The sequence below is a fragment of the Prosopis cineraria genome, unplaced genomic scaffold, assembly GCF_029017545.1.
Source record: "Prosopis cineraria cultivar Desert tree isolate PC_DT_omini unplaced genomic scaffold, ASM2901754v1 PC11, whole genome shotgun sequence".
Lineage (NCBI taxonomy): Eukaryota > Viridiplantae > Streptophyta > Magnoliopsida > Fabales > Fabaceae > Prosopis > Prosopis cineraria.
Window position 1 is genome coordinate 16,195,690 of NW_026555342.1, and position 20,865 is coordinate 16,216,554.

A 20,865-nucleotide genomic window follows, 5' to 3' on the forward strand; every position below is an offset into this window, starting at 1 on the left:
ACAAGAAAGAGATATGATCTAGAGACTCAAGTGCCACAAATAGATATTCAAGAAGCCCATGAAAGGACCAATGACAAAAGGAAGTGTTTTTATGAAAACCAGCTCGATAGATCTATACAATCCATTTCAGTCACTACTTTAGATCTACAAAATTTAGAGGCTAAAGAAATAGCTTTTTCACAAGCCAAAAATTCTGATAAAAAATTTGAATCAGCTGAGACCAGGCTTCGCCATCCTTTTACAAACATACTAAAGCTGTTTCTAACACTTACTCCAATTGCAGCTGTCTTAGTGGAGTTTAAAAAAGCTCCATCACTATTAATTTTAAAGGACCCTTCATTAGGAGGAAGTCAATCAGCATTAAAGATTTCATTTGTATTGGCCGTTACTTGGTTACTACAATTTATCTTCTAGAATTCATCAACCACAACTTTGGTTGAGTTGATAACCTGAATAGGATTTAATGCTGCAGCATTGAAAACTCCACATCAGTAGAGGTTAAAGCTCATGATATACATGCAATATCTTATGTTTTTTAATAGATAAGGTCACAATTAGAGCCACACGACTGCGAACAAATCAAGATGTATTTGGGAAAAAAAAAATAAAAGAAAAGTCTTGCACTCATTAGACGGCTCATTAAAAATTCTGATATCAAAACTATTATATAATGTTTATTTGATGCACAAGCCAATCCGCATACTAAATAGCTTCTCTAAAAGTGTGATTGACGAAAATTTATCAATTGTGTGTAATGAGATCTTTGATCCTTCTGATGATACAGATCCAAAAATGATTCTGATCATATTTATTACTTGATATGAGCTGAATTGTTTCTTTAGAACTGTAATGTATGTAGCATGAGAGTAATTTTCTTCTTAGCAAAGTTTCAAACCTTCTAAAATACCTAAAAGTTCTATAACAATGAATGGATGGTTGCTTAAAAATTTCATGAATCCCTTTCAGTTTTCTTGAAAATCTCAAATGACACCCCTTGGCAAATAGTAAATTCATTCAATTTTGCAAAAATATTTGGGATTAAAAATATCCATTTGCTTAGTTAAAAAAAGTACTCATCACACACACACACACACTAATATTAAGTGATATCCAGAGCAAATATCCATTTGCTTATCACACACACACACACACACACACACATTTGCTTATCACACACACACACACACACACACACACATCCATTTGCTTATCACACACACACACACACACACACACACACACACAGAGCAAATATCCATTTGCTTAGTTAAAAAAGCACGCGCGCGCGCGCGCACGCGCACGCACACGCACACACACACGCACACGCGCACACACACACGAGACTCTTGATTGAACGAGACTCTTGGTTGATATCATATTAAAAAGAGGACTCATATATATGAGAATATATATATATATATATATATATATATATGAGATTCTTGGTTGATATCATTTAATATGCTCTAAATGTTGGTGAGGACAATCTTAATATTATAAGAATTTTTGTCAGAATATAAGCTTCTACACCTATTTTTTCATATGTTCCAACAAAATTAAGGAATTCTTCTTGAATTTGAGCTCCTCTTTGTTTTTTACATTTTGAAGAGTCCAGTTGCAACCAATTAGATAATGCATATGACGTGCTTCATTCAAATTCCTCAAAATTAAAACCAAATTGTACAAGCTAAGTAACAATCAGTGGTTTACAACTTCATCCTTATAACCTTTAATGTATTCTCTGCCAGTGATGGGTCAATTAAAAAAAATTCTCCAATGTTTCATGACATTGACAATAATTATATATAATATAAAATAATAAAATGAATATTATTTATAAGTTGCCAATACTATAATTTACTCTTTCAACTGAATAAGAGATTAAATGCATACTTTGTGTGATTCTGTTAATACTGTAACTAGCTATAAAAACTTACGTCGAACATGTTGAATTGATATTGATGTATTAATTTATTAATATATTGATGATTATAAATTTTTAATTTTAAAATTCAATATTTTATGATTTTAAATGTAGTATATATATATATATTTTTTTTTTGGGTAACACTGATATATGTCACCCGTGAAACGGTGGCGCTCGACTCAACGGTTAACGGACAACATAGTTTTTAATTTTTATTCCTTTTTTCCAACAGATTTGATGCACCCAATAGACGGGGACATGATTTGGAACTTGACAAACCCTAGCCAAAGCTTCGAATCTGATCGCCATCTTCAATTCAATGGACCCTCCAGATCCAATCGATGAAGACGACCATGACGTCGTATTCTTCGACGCACTCGATGAGTGGCCCTCCGGTCAGGACTCGTCGGAACCATCTGCTTCCGGCTCCGCCTCCACTATCTCTGACCCCCAACCCGTTTATGACGATTCTCGACTTTCTCAACATTCTTTGGTCGACAAAATACGACGCCGTCCAAGTCGCCGTTGTTCATTTGGTCGGAGAAATTCTTCCAGTGGCTGCGAGAGCGATTTGATTAATAAGGCGAGATTGAGCTTCATTAAGCAACAAAGTTTTAAAAATCCTGCAAATTTAGATGAAATTGTCGATGAGAGCGTGGTTGAGGAGTGCGATCCAATCAATGAGCTAGCCGAGTCCTCTACGGCTGCAAATGAGCCGATGGAAGAGAAGGATAAAGAATCAACAACCATAACAGCTATACCTGCCAATGATGATACAGTTGATGCTATAGCTGACTCAGGTGCGGAAGTAGGCATCTCGTCATCGTTTTGTCGTACAGTTGGTGATATCACTATCTCGGGGGCGGAAGCGGCGATCTCATCACCGGTTGGTTGTACAGTTGGTGATATAGCTAACTCGGGTGATGAAGCGGGCATCTCGTCACCAAATTTTCTCGAATTTATTGCGGGATTAGTGATTAAGGCTATTGGGTTTCAAATTCATTTGTTCGTTATGATTACAACTTATCCTTTGTTGTTTCTTTATTATTCTTGCATGCTTTTTATCAACCCTTTCCGAACAATAAGAATGGGCAAGCGATTTTTAATGAGGATTTTGTCCAGAGCGTCGGATGGTTTTTGTGGTTGGGTTGGTCCACCAATTCATCGGTTTCTTGGAAATGGCAAGCCAATTGGAAACCTTGCCTTGCGGTATGGGTGGGGCCTCTTGTGGTCAATCTATGTTTGTTTCATTTTGGTCAGTCTGCTGGTTTTATCGCTTGTAACTAGTGGGTTTATGATGAAGTTCTATATGGAGAAGCCAATTCATAAGAGAGAAATTTTGAATTTCGATTATACAAAGCAGACTCCTGTTGCTTATGTGCCATTAACATCATGCACCGACATTGGCAGTGGTATAGACCCTGAGAATAACGTCCAAGCTGGTAAATGGATGGGGGCTCGAATTATACCTCCCAGACACAAAGTGCAGGTCACTGTTTCATTACTAGTGCCAGAATCTGAATACAACAGAAATCTAGGGATATTCCAGGTACCTGTCTTATTCAATTCAGTATAAACAAAATGTGGCTCACCCTGAACATTTTCTGCAATTTTTCGTTTAAAATTGTTTACCTTGCCATCCTTGTAATGTGGGATAAGGCTTTTGTTGCTGCTGTTGTTTACCTTGCCATCCTTGAGGTTTACTAGTTCTAATCTGGAGGACAGACAGAGAAGGAAGGGGAAATTTTCTACTTGGATCTCTTTTGACAAACCATTTATTTTTTGGCAGTGATGATGTGTGGCTTCTTACGTGTAATAGATTAATTTATTTATCATAGAACATAGTTAAGAACCAAAAGGGAAACTTTTGTTGTTGAAGAGGGACTACGGTGTTATTTTGCTTAGCTAAAACAGTATGTAAGTAATGTGTCTGTTCTTATAGGTTCATCATTGAAGTTACAAATAACATTGCTGGACAAGGGATGCTAGTCTTTTACTTCTGATTATGTCTTGGGGCTGTATATAATTGGACAATGTGTTTGCTTTCCTTTTGGACCTAATAGACTAATTCTAGGGAACTCTTTGGGTTAATAGCGGTGGCAATATCTGATTGTTTTACAAAAGACATGTTCTAAGTGAGAGAGGAAGGTTTTTCTTTTTTTTCTTTCTGTTATGGTTCTGCGAGCAATGATGATGAATTTAAAGAAACTTCTTACATGTGATATGACTTAATGGGGAGCTTTGATGGCATATATGCTATATTTGTAGCCATTTGTATGGACGCTTCAAATGTTTCAAGTGGTCTGCATGCTGGATTTTTACTTGGAGTAGCATAGATGTGCATAACTTATCCATACTTCAGTATTGTTAGAAGACATATTTTATCTGGTCTTTAAATTTTTTAACTGAGTTTTGTACTTTTATTTGGATGGTGTTCAAAGTTTGCTTAAAATATTGGCTCAACACGGCCATTGAACTCATTTGAAGAAGTTTAGGTCGTTTCGTGGCCAATTTTGAGTGCCCTTGTCTAATTACTAAGTTCAAATAGAGTTGTGAGTTTGATTGATGTATTCACAGTATCTATAAAGAAAGTGCTGACTGCTCAGAACCCACTAGGGTGGTACAATTTTATGTTGTCTCATCCAAAGCAGTTGCGTCTTTCGACTCAACTTCGCTTAGCTGGTTTTGGCTTTAAGGCGGCTTCTAGGCCCGGGCATGCGTCTACACACGGCAGACGACGTAGGCGCTTGCTTATCATGCGTTTGTGTGGTATTTTGCCATCTACGCTGTGGCTCTCTGTCAGCCTCGGACGATGGATTCGTCCGGAGATAGTGGGTGCAATTGTTGATCGCTTGCAAGATCATTTTCTCCACAATTGCCTCCTGAGGTCTTCCATGTTCCAAGCTGTGTACCCTTCGATGAAGATTATGTCAAGTTATATATTACAGCAGTTCATGTTGGTGTTTGTTTACACTTTTCCAAATTTTTGGATCAAATGGCTCCTTTTATATATGTTTCACCTAATCTGTTTGTGCTATGGTAGACTCTATGATCGTGAGGTATTGGTGATTGTTATGATTAACAAGCGAACAAGGCTTGAATTAACTTTTGTCAGAATGCATATAAGCTGTTGGCGAAGTTTCCAATTTTGATCTTGTGCTGCTATTTAAGTCACTATGTCAGAAATTAATTTCTTTATTTTCAGCAGTACCTCTGTACTTACTATTATATATCCTACTTAGACTATTACAGTCCACTGCTTCATTGTGCTTGCTTTTGACTGTCTTGTTTGATTTCTGTTCTTTTAAAGGTGAAGGTAGATTTACTATCTTTGAATGGAAAAACCATTGCTAGCTCAAGCCAGCCATACATGTTAAGATTCAAAAGTGAGCCAATCCGCCTAGTCTTGACTTTTCTCAAGATGGCTCCTGTTATTACTGGGTACGTATCAGAAACTCAGACTCTGAATGTGAAGATAAGAGGTTTCATTGAGAGGGATGATTTGCCTACTTCTTGTTTGAAAGTGTCTCTCGAGCATCGAGCAGAATATCGACCTGGTTTCGGCATTCCTGAAATATATGATGCATATCTAATTCTGGAGTCAGAACTTCCCTTTCTAAAGAGGATTGTGTGGCATTGGAAGATGAGCATATTCATATGGATCACAATGGTAGTATTCGTTTTTGGGGTACTCTTGTTTTTATTGTGCTGTAGCCCTATAATTTTTCCCAGAATAAGACGAAGGAGTGGTTCTTCTCACAGAACAAGTACCCGAAACAATGCACAAAGTGGATAGGTACTACTTCCTTTCTCTTGCCCATTTTTTCATTAAATTCTTTTTCAATCAATCTGTACATGTTTACTGCAGGTCATGTATAATAAATTCTAGTGTACATACGTGACAAGTTACTAATTTGATATATTCACGACATGAGTCTCACATGTTCAAATCAAATCTAGGCATATGCATGTATGTATGCCACAAGTCCACACTGCTGACTACACAAGAATTTTCTGGTCGGGTACTGTATAAATGTCAGAAATGGAACCTTCTTTTCCTTGTTGGGTGTAAACCATTACTCCTCTTTTCAAAAATATAGAACATGTTTTCTGATCTTAGATGTTAAAAAATATACAGTATTTTTAGTTTTATGAGTTTTTTTTTCCTATAAATATCTTTAATAAATACTCCCAGACCAAAATACAAGTATTAAACGAGGGCAAACATAAAAATATGATATCATTTTAAAAATAATTAATCAATTTATTGGGAGGTATAATTTAGTTAAAAATACCTTTATTTTTTGAATAGGGTGAGTATGAAATTTTTAACTAACGTCTTTACGTGCCAATAAAGGTTTATTTAGACATAAAAATTGATCAATTACAAAATTTTTACCTGAGTGTACTTTGATGAAAAAGGGCATGGATGTTTAGACATAAAAAAAATCCTGTTAAAATATTAGTATCGGATATTTAATAATTTTAATATTATTATTAATAAATTTTTACACTCAATTTACAAGTCAAATTTAAGATTAACAAATCCTCCAATAAATTTGCAGCTAAATTATGACGGATGAGAAAGGTGATTAGAGAGAGGGAATAACACATAGGACTCATATTTTTGGGTTAAATGATAACATGGATTCTAAACTATAAGATATTCTGATCTAGTATTTAATACTTTTAAACTCTCCAACAATTAAACTTAAAACAATCTAACCATTATCATTTAATTTTAGCAAACTTCCATTAGTTACACATAAATTCTCTCTCCCCTCGCCTCAGCTGAGCCTTTTCTTGAGAATATGAAGTTTTCACAGAGACGCGAGGGGGGTTACCTCAGGGAGGGAGTGAGCAAGCAATATTGAATTAAAAACGAAGAGGAAGGAGAAGCACACAGGCTCTTATTTTTTTCGAATCAGAGTGGCAAGTTACAAACTTGGAAAGTCTAGTTAGAGATCACAGACCTCAAGTCTTCTAAATAATGAAAATAACAAGAAGGAACGTCATGAAATAAAATAAAGTCCTGCCTCCATGCATTAAGAATCCTTGGCAAACTTGTCCACACAACAGATTGATTCCCTGAGGTAGTGATGGATGGCCGCAGTCCAGTCTGCAGCTAAGTGGCATCAGATTTCGTGTGTATCATCTTTTAAAGGATGAGATTCCCTGTTGTCTCTTGAAATCAAGTTCGAGGATTCATATTGAATCTCTATATTGAAGCGAATTGTGAGGAAGACTTTGGCATTCTTCACCTTCGACAAATTCCGAGCGCGAAGCGGTCGAGAACAGTAAAATCAGAGAGCGAGAGACGGAGAGAGAATTTCTGTGAGTAACGGACGATTTGCTAAAATTTATCCGTAAGGATAAGATTATTTCAGCTTTAATTATTTAAAGTTCAAAGTATATCAGATATAAAACAGAGATTTAAATTTCATTATTATCATTTAATCCTATATTTTATTTCCGACTTTTCTCTCAACATAAAGATTTAGATGGGAAAAAATACTTCACTCTCAGATTTAGCAAAGAATATTTTTTCTCTTCCTACCCTTGCCTCCATCCATTTTTGCCTCACCTTCAATTCTCTTATATTTAGTTGTTGTTTAAAATTTTTAGATTATTAGATATTTAATAATTTTAGAAATAAAATTTAAATTTTGTGATTTATAAGTGAATGTATTTTTTATACTTGCTATAACGTTTTTAAGGATGACTTACATATTTAGAAAAAGGCTTATAAATTATCACTTTATTTTTATGTATAGGCTAGCTAGTATTAAAAAAAACTCATTTATTTATACATCTTAAATACATCTGTTGAATTGTTAATTTTTGAAGAAGTAATTATAAATTTTGAAATATGACTTATAAATTATTACATTATTTCAATTTATGATTTAATTGGTGCAAGACACATTGACATATAAATCTTGGATATATTAGTTGAGTTGTAAATTTTTAGAAGAGTATATAAATTTTGGAGAAAGATTTATAAGTTATTACACATTAAATTATAAATAAAAATACACCGATTAAGATGTAAATTTTTGAAGAATTTATAAATATCAAGGATTGATTTATTATATGTGAAGATTTATAAATGATAATAACATTTAAATTATTAAATTAAAGTATTAATATTTTAATAAGATGTTAAAATAAATATAATATTTTTACTTAGTTCTTAATCCCTCAAAATCATTTCAATTATTGATTTGATCCTTCAAGTTTAATTTTATCAAATTATTTTTTAAATTTATTTCTATTATTGATTTGATTCTTATTATTTAAAAATGAGATTACCCTATTAAAATTTATTAATATGAATAACAAAATATTGATGATAATTATGTAGATTAATAAAAAGACGTCCAATTATTTAAGCAGGAAACAATAGACTCAGAAATCTTAAAAACAAAAAAACTAAATGCATTTCAAGGGATTGGGTTGATAAAAGATTAAACTAAACTAATACGATTGATAGTTTGTTTTCATTTATCAATATTTATATGTTAAGTCATCAACATAATTTATATATTAGATTAATTTGAGAGTCAAATTGTGTTTAAAACTTAAAAGACTAATATGATAATTTAAAAAAATAAAATGAACAAAATTTATAAAAATTAAATTTAAGTGACCAAATCGATAACTAAAGCAAATTTAAAAGATTAAAAATTTATTATTCATTTTAATTACTTGCATGGATAAGAAATAATATTTGGGGCTATTTAAGGCCTCTTTGTGTTCCCAGTTTTTTGTTTTTAAAAAATGTTTTGCAATACAATTTTAAAAATTATTTTTCAAAATAAAATAAAAAATATGTTTGATTGTGTTAATATTAAAACAGTGTTAGATTAAAAAAAATTAGATGATAGTAATGGTTGCCAATGGTTAATGATAGTAGTTTATGATAGTGATTGGTTAAAGTGATTGTAGTTTTCAATAACTAAATGTAATGTTTTTGAAATAAAAAAAATAAAGAATAAATTAGTCCACTGGTCCAAAAAAATCTTGTGCTCAAAAAATATGAATCAAATTTTTAAAAATTTGAGAGCATTACCAATTTTCATTGATATTTCGAAAATTTACAAGAATTTATCATTGATGTATAATAATATATCATTGATAAATATAATAAATTAAACATAATGTAAAATGTAATACATGTTAGACTGTTTACATAGTTTAATAATTTAATATGGGCTATGTTTTCAAAAATTTTAAAAATGAAATGAAAAAAACTTTAACATGTTTCTATTTTTTATTTTCAAAAACAAAAAATAAGAATAATTTTGGAAACAATTAAAATTAAAACATTTATCCAAATGAGTTTTTTTTCATTTTTTATTTTTAAAAAATTTTTTTTTAAAAAAAAAGAGAAACCAAATAGGCCGTTAGTTTTTGTTTTTAAAAAAATAAAAAAAATCATTTTTGAGTAAGTATTTTAAATTTAAATTTTTTTAAAACTATTCTCTTTATTTTAAAAAAATGAAATGGAAATAACTTATAACTATTTTCATTTACTTTTTTATCTTTAAAAAAATACTACATTTGATCATTATAAATTATTTTCTATTATGACCAACCACTATCAAGGACCATCATCATTAACCACTAGTTTGGCAACCTTTTTTCAACTCTAAAATTATTTTTTGAATTAACATAATTAAATATATTTTTATTTTATTTTGTTTTGAAAAATAATGTTTAAAAATTGATTTACAAAATAGGTCTTTGAAAAAAATAGAAAAAAACCAAATAAGCCCATATTTCTAATTTTGAAGACTTAATTGGACCACTTGCTTTACAACATAAAGTAGACTCATGCTCAACTTGCAATTTTATTAACTTTACTTTGTATGTCATATTAAGTTGCAAATTGTGATATCTGAAAATTCAAAGATTTGATAAGTCTTCTCAGTAAATTGATAATTAAATATTAGTGACATAATACGTTTTTTTAGGAAAATCAAATTAATATATATTACAAAGTATTGATATTAAGTATTTACAAGCAAATCTCATATCCTCTTAACTGAAGTAAGAAACCAAGGTGAAAACTACAATTATAAAAAAGTAAGTCTGCATCAATAATGTTTTTTTTTTTTTTTCCATCGACAATGTTGAACCTGTATTTTTGGAATTGCATGAGCAGCCTATAAATATCTCGAGGAGGGGCGAACCCACCTGTCGCCCAAGGGGGGCTCACTTCTCCCACTTTAACATATAGAATAAAAACTCCAAACCCCACAACCGTATACTGCTTGATGACATTTTTTTAAAAATTAGGTGTTAAAAATTATAAAATATTTTTAATCTTTTAAGATATAATCTTATCTTTTATTTAAATATGTCTCTATTAATAATAACTTTATATTTATTGTAGGATGTTTAATGAGGATAAATATAAAAAGATAAGGTTAGTTTGAAAGTATATAACTATTTTATTAGGAGGTGAGATTTGATTAAAAATATTTTACATTTTTAAATGAAGGGAGTACATATTTGCATGCATAAATATATGTATACATCTTATTTTATTAGTAAATTTTATTTTGTTAGTAAATTAAATAGATGCTCTTTCATTTATAATATAAGACATTTTTCAAAAACTTTACTTAGTCCATGATATAAAATATTAAGTAGTTTTAATAATTTTTTCAACTAGACTTTTATTTCATTTATTATTTCTTTTGAAAAAGTAATATATAAGGATTTCAATTTTTATTATCAAAATACTTATATAAAATATTTAATAAGGATACAATTAAAAAGATAGTAAAAACATAATCATCGATTCTTATAATTTTTATAAAGTTTTAATTACTTTTAGTCCCTATAGTTTTTTAGTATTTTAAATTTTTATAATTTCAACAAGACTGGTTGATGTTTGTTTTTCAAGTCTCTACAGTTTCAATATTTTCAGCCTCTAATATTGAAAAAAATTATAAAAGCTAAAAGCAAAATTTAATAAAACTGTTTCAAACAATGATTGTGTTTTCCTAAAAAACATATATAGATTTTTAAACTATTATCTTCAACTAACTTTTGTTGTGAACCATGAAATGAAATAGCTACCAATACCCTACATTATGGATCGGAGTTAGGAATATAAAATAAGTATTTTTAAAAAAGTATCTATTTATTTTTCATTATTTAAAGTGCATATATTATTATTGATTAATATTTAAACACATGATTTTACTTTAACTATTTTTATTTTTAATTTTTTTATAATCATATATAATTATCTTATGTTTTTTTCAGTTAATAAGATTATCTTTAAAAAAATTTACAAAATATAAACCAACAAACATTATTTTTATAAATTTGGCCTCCCCTACATTCGCATGTTGTTCCGCCCCTGATCTCAAGTGACAGGATTAGGAGTCTGCCTTTTGATTGATTTAGAGCCAACAATGTCTTTCTCGACGCAGTAGATGTTAACGTCCTCCTTTGTGACACTATGAGTTGAGCAGTAATTGACGATCCACCATAGCTCAGCTCGCAGACATGAACCCGAAAAGATATTTGTATCTTCAATAGGCTTCTTAAAAGTTAAACCATTCATAACAGATGAATCTTTTAGCACAACGATCTTGCAAAAAATTTGTTTCTTCACCTTGAGATTGACCATTGCGTTGAGAGAGTGGTGACTGAAGAGATTCTGGGGATAACTGATGATGTCACCTGCTCTTGCCATTGACACACTTGTGTGAGATAATGACATTGGCCCCAAAACACTTGCATTAATCGCTCAGCATTCTGCTGAAAACATTGATGAATGGAAGAGTTTCGCTGGCTCCAAAGTATGTTAAGCAGAATGCAGATTTTTCTCAATTCCTCTATGCAATGCTCGCAAAAAAGAGTAGACAAAAAAAATTCAACAACCAATTATCAACAGAAGTTCCTTCAAATCTAGAATTATGGATATTTAAACTTTCAAACCAAAGAGCCCATAAATGTCACAGCTAAAAAAAAAACATGATCAAGTGTTTTCCTCCTTCTCACAACCCAAAGGACAGAGATTATTGGCCAAAAGATGATGCTCTCTTAAGATATCTGCGGTTGGGAGAGCTTTTTTTGAAAGTTTCCACATTAGGAGTAAATGGTTCATTGGTAAATGCAGTTTCCAGAAGCATTTCCAGAAAGGAAAATTTGCTACATGAGAGTCGGAAGCATGTCTGGATGATAAAATGGCATATCCTTGCTTAACCGAATACTCACCGGAACAGTTATTACAAGCTGACCATGCAAGCTTGTCACAAGATTGGAGGAACGATAGAGGAATTCTCAGAATCACATCAGAAGTATGTTGATCATGTTTTTTTTTTTTTTTAACTGCATTCTCCCGGATTGATTCGATTCCCCCCAGAAAAAATTAGCACACATGGAATCAATTTCATTACAAATGGATCTTATAACTTTTATTTGTTAATATATGAGGTTAGATGCAATGTGAGAGGTTTGAAAATGCACAAGAGAATTTGTTATAACATCAAACTAACTTGTTAAATCCTTAATTGAACTTGTTATATCAACAATAATTTTTACTTATCAATTTACAAGAATCATTTGAAGAAGTTGATGTTGGTATCATAGTATCATTTCACATACAAAATTATTTTCAAATGGTCATTTGTTCTTGTAATGATAATTCTAAATCGTTTGGTCCTTTCAATGACTAAACTCCTCCAACCGTCCTTGAATGCCATATTCGTTATTATTAAAACAAATATAATATTTTAAATTACTTACCAGTGTTGTTGGCAGTGGCAGAGCCACGTTAATTCCAAGGGAGGCAAATGCACCCCCTCAACTGGTGGTAATTGAACATGTATGAGAGGCGTGGCCATGGAGAGAGAAACTAAAAATAGTTAAATGTTGAGAATAATCATGCCACGTAAGGAAGAGAAAGCTGGAATCGTGCACCTCACTTGGCTAATCTGTCCTCTTCACATCATTTCTATTTATTTTACAAGATAATCTTATTTTACATTAAGAAATACAGATACTTTATTTTACTCCTAGAGTTTGTAATATTTAAGTTTTTATATTTTCTGTTGGTGATATTTTGTACACCTTACACTTATTATTTGAAGTCAATTGTTCTTGTTTTATATCTAAATATATTTTATTTAAATAGTTTTTTATACATACCATATATGTTTGTGTCATAACTCATAACTTAACTCACATATCACAACCTAATAAATTTTAAATATAAATTTCAAACTCACTGATTTTATATTGAATATGCCATCATTATTTCATTTTCATATATAAAATAAAAATGTTCAGAACAATTTTTTAAAAATTATTTATTTTTAATTTCATATTCAATTTTTTTTAAATATGATATCACAATTATATGATATAAAATTAATTATTAAATACTATATTTTATTTTCAAAATAATTTATTTTTAATTATATTACACCTCTTGAGTCTGGATCCTGACTCCACCACTGGTTGTTGGTATCCATATTATCCAATAATTACTTACGAAGCAGTCAAAATATTTGTTTAAAATAATATTTTGACCTTTTATATGTGTAAGAAATAATATCAGTCTTTTGTCATTTATTTGTAAGTTTAAAAACTTAATTGATTTAATCTTTTTAAAAAATATTTATTCATAATTTTATAGGTTTTTTTCCTATAGTTTTCAGCTAAATGAACAATCAAATTAATAGACATTTAACGAGAGGGTAAGGCCGTTTTGTTTTTTCCATGATACCGAATGCATACCTAAAAAAGCTCAAGGAAAAAAAAAAAAATATTCCCATACAGTACGCTTGAGCCTGGAGAAAGGCCCAGAATAAAAATGCCAGTTGCAGCCCTTGATGTTTGTCTTTTTCCATGGTTACGTACTATTTATAATATACTTTTTAAAAATAATTTTTTATTAAAAATATAAAACATTTTGTAATAATTAAATTATTTTTAATTTTATTTTTTAATTAACGTGAAAATATTTAATATAATTATATTATTATTTAAAGTTAATGATAAAAATAAAAGTAAATTTCATTTTTTATGATATAAAAATTAATTTTTTTAAAAGATGTGAAATAATTAAAAATGAAGTAATACCTAATGTGCAACAAAAAAAATTTAAGAAAAAAAAATTAATTTCCCATACAGTATACTAGAGTTTAGAGGCAGATCTAGAATAAAACTACTTGCTGCAGCCCTTGAAGATTGTCTTTTTCCCGGGTTGTTTGGTTTTTAACCTAAAGTGCGTTGGTAAAAAACAGTGTATGGAGAAAAATTCCCCATATAATTTATTAGCTTGAGTTTAGAGACAGGTCCAAAATAATAGACAGCAGCGCAGCCCTTGACGCTTATGTTTGGGTAAATCTCACTCAGAGTCTCCAAAATATAAAAATTTATATTTGGGATTCATTATAATATAAAACCTCTCTACAAATTCACCCGAGGGTCTTGAGTGAAAATGTATTTTAATTAAAAAAATGCATTTTCTCTCCTCCTCTCCATGAATGAACAAAAAATATCCATAAAATATCAAAACAATATCCTATAATATATAATTAATTTATTAAAAATTGTTTAACTTAAAATGAATAAGTTGTGCAAGATAGAACAACCGAATATTTATGAATACACAATATAATGTGCATAAATTGTTAGTACAGTGTCCTGAAATTGACAACAAAATGTTTAAGGGCAGACATGTCTTTTTTTGTTGAAATACATTTTCATTTGAGGTTTTTAGGTTTATAGAAAGTTTTTAAATTGTATTGGATTTTAAATATAAAATTTTATATTATGGGAGCCCTAAGTGAGATTCTCCTTTTATGCTTTTGCTATAAGAGATTCTTCCAAACTCCTATGAGAGTGAAACTAACATGCCACTGTTTCCCTTTTTTTAAAGGAGAACGATAGAGTTTTAAGTAAATCAATTAATTTAAATTAAGTTTTAAATATCAAACTTTATAAATTTATAAATTTAAATTTTATTTTAAAAATTTATTGTGATGAATTTGTAACTGATATTCTAAATTTTACAATCTTGTTAAAATTTAAAAAATAAATTATAAATTTATCACAATGAAATTACAAAATTGATAGATAAATTTATAAATTTTTAAAGTTTGATATTTAAAATTTAATTTAAATTAATGAATTTTTTGAAATTTATCTGTCATTCTCCCTTATTCAAAAGCTCGCGTGTCTTTTGCAACGATCTTTCAAAACCCTTTTCGTTTATGACACGAATTAATCCTTCCCTTTAGGCTTTCTGTATTTTCGGCTCATCGTCGTCGTCATCTAAACTTGACGGTTTTTAATTCTGACTTTATATCTCATAACCTCCCAAGTTGGAAAAAGCAAACTTCGTGCTGTGTTCCTCATTTACGTATGACTTAATACAACTTTCTCCGTCTTGAATTTTACTATGACGGTTCTGCATTGAGTGCACAGCTTTCATGTGATTTGAATCCTCTATTCTTAATTCGCGTCCGTGAAATGCTTCTTTATATGACAATTCACTTTTATTTACATGCTTAGATGACATCCATTGTTTTATTCCTATCTCTATTTTTTGGATCATGATATGCACATGTTTTCTTTTTTACTTTTCTTAGTTTGTTGTTTCTTTGACTTGATTCATTCAAGGGCAAGTTAGTACGTAGAGTAATCCTAGTTGGATCAAAGATTCTAAGTTTTATGATCTAACTAACATATCATCAAATTTGAGCATTGTATATATAATCTTATCCACTTTGAGCTGCCATTACGGATTCCTCTTTTTACCAGAAAAACGAATGGGCAAACGAGCTTTTCCCATGCTTCCTTTAAATGCATTCACATTTTTCTGTCAAACAATAATAAAAAAAATGCATTCACATTTTCAACTCTATTCACAACTCACTCTCTGGTGTTTTAAACTAAATCTTATGTACTAATAAAAATTTGTCATTAAGTTGAAGGTATATAAAACCACATTATTTTTTTAGTTTTACCTGTAATAGTGTCATAATTAATTTCATATTAGTAGTAAAGCATACAATTAATATTCCTTTCCCTTTTCAAGATAATAAAGATAAAATTGTTAAATTACTCAAAATTAGTATGACACCTTGCAAAACAAGTTTCTAGAAAATTAAAACACCTTATAATTATATATTGGATTGAAGGGAGTATGAATTAAAGAAAATTTTAAAAAAAAAACAGCTATTTGGCACAAGAGATTCTCATGGATACGTAATATATGTACACACACACATATTCTTTCCAGTTTTTAATATAAGATGAAGTATTGTAAAAGAACATGTAACTTTATAGTTTTACACTTCTTTGTTATTAATGAATTCATGAATATAATAATTTATTATTTAGGATTTCAAATGACAATAAATATACATGGGATAAAATTGAAAAAAAGAAACGTTAATTACTATAACTTTTTCTTATGCGGAGGACCCATATTTTTTTTCAAACTTCATCTTATATTAAAGATAGTGTGTGTAATTCATTAGCTATATAATTAGCATTACAGAACAATAGTATAAAGTAATCGGATGCATACAAAGATTGGAACTTGATTGACTTGGAAAAAGTAAACTACTTTATTTTTGTCGATTTTTCTATCTTTAGAATACATATTTTGATGAATTTTTATTTTTTATTGCAAAATATTTTCTATTAATATGTGTGTGTTGTGTAACTTTTACTTTCTGAATTTTTTTTTAATTCAATTCTTTAGCTTTGAATTAAAACTACTCAATGTTTATAACTTTTTAGTTCAAAAAATCTTCATCCTTATAATTTTGTGACTCCATATAATTCAGCTTTCATATTCCTTAAATCCATAAACTATAAGAATTAAATTATATTGAATTAATTAATGAAAGTTCAATGACTAAATTAATAATTGTTTAAAAAAAGTTAGAGAACGAAAGTTATATTATCCCTAATTATATCTTACAATGCTGTTTTGTAACCTTAACAAACTAGCTTTATCACATTCTGATTTCAATCTTATTCTGAGAAGATGAATATAATTCATTTAGTTAATTAAATATCGATATATTATTAAATCACGCGTGAAGTTGTTCGTCACCGGGAATTCATGCATATATTATCGATTTTTTGGTACACTAATCAAGAAGGATAAGATTTTACATACATCTTCTAACGAGTCTACACGTGACTCTGACCTTTCCTTAATTCCCTCACGAAACTACAGTAACATCAGAAAGACCATTTTGCCCCCCTCGGAAACCAGAGGAACAAATACAGAATCAGCAAAAAAAAAGACAGTGACTTGAAAGATTTACTATCATCCAGATAATCAAAAATCACTTGGAGGAACCACAACGGTTTGAAGCTTTGAGGAAAGAAGCACTCTTTGTGATCTCACGTATTGGCTTGTCTGTGTACCTTATGATGTTATACACCCAAGCTCCGGCCACTGCTCCGGCCACCGGAGCTATGATGTACACCCATATTCCTTTATATTGGTGCCACACGATCGCTGGCCCTAAGCTTCTCGCCGGGTTCATCGACGCTCCGGTCACCGGCCTATCATACAAAAAAAGTAGTAAATGCACTAACATGAACATGATGGCCAAATTAATCAAATGAAGGGTCAATCAATCAATTCCTATACATATTTGCAGTAAAAAGAGAGAGAGAAAATTTAGAAGGGTGGGCGGGACCCACAGGCCGTTGGATCCTCCACATAGTCAATACCCACCGTCTCACTCGTCAAATAGCATTGCATCATATTTTCGAAACCTTACGTAAACCATAAAATAAAAAAAACAAAGGAAAAGGTAAGAATGTTTGAAATTGTTTTTATTTTATTATTTTAATAACTAATGTTTTAATAGAATATATTTTAAAAATAATAAAAATAAGTGTTTTTTTTATTCTCTCTTATTTTTGAGAATAATAATCATAAAATATTTAAAAATTATTTTTATTTTTTTATTTTTCAAAATAATATTTTATTTTTTGTTTTTTAAAATAATTTTTAAAAATATGTTACTAAACAAATTTTTTGTTCTCTTGTCTGAAAAACAAAAAATTATTCTAAAAACAAGTTTCTAAATAAACCCATAATCATTTTATTTTTAGTTATGTAATTTGTTTTTAGAGTCTTCTGATTGTTAGCAACCTGAAGAAAAAAACACCATCACCCCACCGGAACTAAAAGCAAAGTGAAAAAAAAAAATGCTGCTAGATTTTTTAGTTTTTTGGATGGGCCATACAGAATGGTTGAGATAAATATAGTAACAGTGTTTAAATTGATGAATTTAAATTTAAAATTAAATTTATGTATTTAAAAAAATTTTAAATGTTAAAACTGTAATAATAAAAATGAGAGATAAGGAAAGATGTGAGAGTTATGTTACCAAAAAAATTCAAAATGAGATATTTGATTCAAATATAATTTTCCATTAATCCAAACACAAACATTAGGAAAATATTTGGGGGAAAAGTTGAAGGCTTTTGAGAGTGGATTGCACATTTGCAATAGCACATCAATAATCATCAATTAGAGATTCTTGAACATCTCGTAAGCTCTGTTGAACATTTTAGAAAATTCTCAAGAACTTCAAATCCTGAATTTTTTTTTTTGAAACATTCTACGCATTTGATCCTTATCACAATTTTCCCACAAATGTTGGCCCACCTCTGAAGCTTATAGTTGGAGGCCAAGAATGAAGAATCTCTAAGTGGTCAAATATTGCAATGAGATCTCAATTCGAAGAAAATCACGAGATTGTGTCTATTATTAGCATTTGGGATAAGGCTAAGCATACCCGGCAAACATAACGTTAAGTAACACGGTTGCTCCTACCGCAAGTCCAGCCAGCTCACCAATCTGTACACAATTAAAAATCATACAAAACATATAAAAATCCAGACATATAGAATATTCTTTAAAAAAAAAAGTTTTTTTATACGCTTCTGATGTAATCTTGGAGGCACACCATCAAGATGATTCAAGCCAGCAACAGTATGTTAAAACAGAACTAGTCAATTTCAGTTGCATTCTTTAATATTTGATCACAGACAAAGTAGATTTCAAACCTCTCAAAACTTGACCAGAAAAGCAAGAAAGAATTCTGAGATTACCGCTCTGTTATCAGTGGCCACACCAGAAATGACGAACATGAGGTAGAAGGTGATGATGAACTCAACCACAAAGCCCTGAAGATACGTCCCAGAAACTAATGTTCCTGCGAAATGGTCTCTGCTTCCTTCAAATATGAGTCTCAGAGTCCCACTCGCAAGCGTCGACGCCAGAACCTGAACTGATACATAAGCTGGCACCTGCAAGAGAAACATCAACATGAATGAATCAATGAATCAGACAACAATCTCGTCTCATAGAGGAAATCGAAAATTAAGGTGATCAATCGAGGTGGTTGACCTGTTTGATGGGGAAACGTTTGGTGGAAGCAAAAGCGAGAGTGACGGCAGGATTGAAATGAGCGCCAGAGATGTGTCCGACGGAGTAGACAAGAACCATAACGACAAGACCCCAAACGATGGAAATCCCAGGAAGCGTTACTTTGTTGCCGTAGCCTTTGTCCACAACCACCGCTGCTTGGCCGGCGAATATCAGAAAGTATGTCCCCGCGAATTCTGCGACCAACTGTAAAATAATAATCGAATCCGACCACATCAGATGGATTAGCGTTTTTGGGGAGATTAAAGTTCGAGACTTTAGAGACAGAAGAGAATGAAGAGGAGCTAGGAACCTTCTGCAAGAAAGGCACGGAGAAGGAGATGCCGGAGTCTTCATTATTTGATTTGTCATTGACGTTCAGAACAACCTCGTGGGTTCCGTTAGTTGCAGAGGTATCAGCCATCACCGACGATCACAGACGACGACGAATCAACGGCTAGAGAGAGAGAGGGAGAAGGGTCTGAGTCTGAGTCTGAGTCTGAGGAAGAGGCGCGAATTTATGGGCAAGGAAGAGTCCGAAAAGGCTCTACAGGGAAGGAGAATTTGAGAGAAAGAGGCTGAGAGATTATCTTGGAATGGACTCCTAGTGATTGGGGAATCAAAAATGATAATTAATTGATTTAATTAAAGTTAACAATGAGATTTTTCCATTGGAGACATCGGTGAAGACTCTGAAAAGTTTCGAGTAGAAATATTGGAGTTTTCTGGGCTTTAAGAAAAGAGATGGCATTCAAGGCAGCCCCAACCACCCACCGGAATTACAGAAAAGCACATCAACATCAATGCCCTGAATAGCTCCCTGTCCACCTCATTTTTCTTTTTGACACGTCACAAATTTTATATTTATAATAATTCATCAAATTTTTATTATTAAATTCCTGAAATTTTTGCATAGATGTATTAAAAAAATTGCTAGGCACTAATCTCTTTGAAGATACATAGGCAAAGAATAAAACGTACTTACTTAGTTTTCCCCGGTATATTGAAAGAATATTGCACTTTTTTACCCACTTATTCTCTCCAATCATATTTATAAAATAAAAAAAATTAATTCTATTTATAAAACATATAATTGATGCTTTTTTATTGCAAGTTTTATCTTTCTTTTATTTTTTGAAAGAAAGTTTTCTCTTATATCCTTTACTGTTATTGAGGGAAGGTAGTATGTTATTGAGCAAATTTAAAAGCTTATTAAATTTTTTAAATAATTAATGAGTTTTGAGTTTTTTTTTTGTGAAACATGTTAGAAATTATTTATAAATAGAATGGGAGGGAGTACTAGTTAATATTTCTACCCAAACTGATAATTTCATAATTATTTTAGATATTCTAGAGGTGAAAACGTATTTTTAGATAAAATTCCTTCAAATGCTCCTTTATTACTTATATATTAATATATATATATATATTAATAATTAATTTTTTTAATAAACGTGAATATCATCATAATTTAAAATTAAAATAGAAAATAAGGAAA

General features: G+C 30.6%; 2 protein-coding genes across 3 annotated transcripts; one reads left to right on the forward strand and one right to left on the reverse strand.

Annotated features, from left to right (window-relative positions):
• The first annotated feature begins 2,101 nt into the window (after positions 1-2,101).
• On the forward strand, positions 2,102-6,079 carry LOC129287018 (seipin-2-like). 2 transcript variants are annotated; one of them, XM_054923155.1, is made up of 2 exons: positions 2,102-3,476; positions 5,238-6,079. In XM_054923155.1, exons 1-2 carry the CDS (start codon positions 2,247-2,249, stop codon positions 5,721-5,723), a joined length of 1,716 nt encoding a protein of 571 aa, XP_054779130.1. In that variant the 5' UTR covers positions 2,102-2,246; the 3' UTR covers positions 5,724-6,079. The 2 variants fall into 2 exon arrangements, with proteins under 2 accessions (XP_054779130.1, XP_054779131.1); XM_054923156.1 differs by lacking the exon at positions 5,238-6,079 and adding an exon at positions 4,505-5,075.
• Positions 6,080-17,016: 10,937 nt separating this feature from the next.
• On the reverse strand, positions 17,017-20,089 carry LOC129285932 (nodulin-26-like). Its single transcript, XM_054921916.1, has 5 exons — positions 19,681-20,089; positions 19,350-19,574; positions 19,052-19,249; positions 18,736-18,797; positions 17,017-17,488 (listed from the first exon to the last, which is right to left on the reverse strand). Exons 1-5 carry the CDS (start codon positions 19,789-19,791, stop codon positions 17,266-17,268), a joined length of 819 nt encoding a protein of 272 aa, XP_054777891.1. The 5' UTR covers positions 19,792-20,089; the 3' UTR covers positions 17,017-17,265.
• Positions 20,090-20,865: the final 776 nt, after the last annotated feature.

Coding starts and splice junctions, on each gene's coding strand:
- LOC129287018 (XM_054923155.1), top strand. CDS start 2,247: ATGGACCCTCCAGATCCAATCGATGAAGACGACCATGACGTCGTATTC. Junction 3,477..5,237: donor GAAATCTAGGGATATTCCAG/GTACCTGTCTTA, acceptor GTTCTTTTAAAG/GTGAAGGTAGATTTACTATC.
- LOC129285932 (XM_054921916.1), bottom strand. CDS start 19,791: ATGGCTGATACCTCTGCAACTAACGGAACCCACGAGGTTGTTCTGAAC. Junction 19,575..19,680: donor CCGTGCCTTTCTTGCAGAAG/GTTCCTAGCTCC, acceptor ATTATTTTACAG/TTGGTCGCAGAATTCGCGGG. Junction 19,250..19,349: donor AACGTTTCCCCATCAAACAG/GTCAACCACCTC, acceptor TTTCTCTTGCAG/GTGCCAGCTTATGTATCAGT.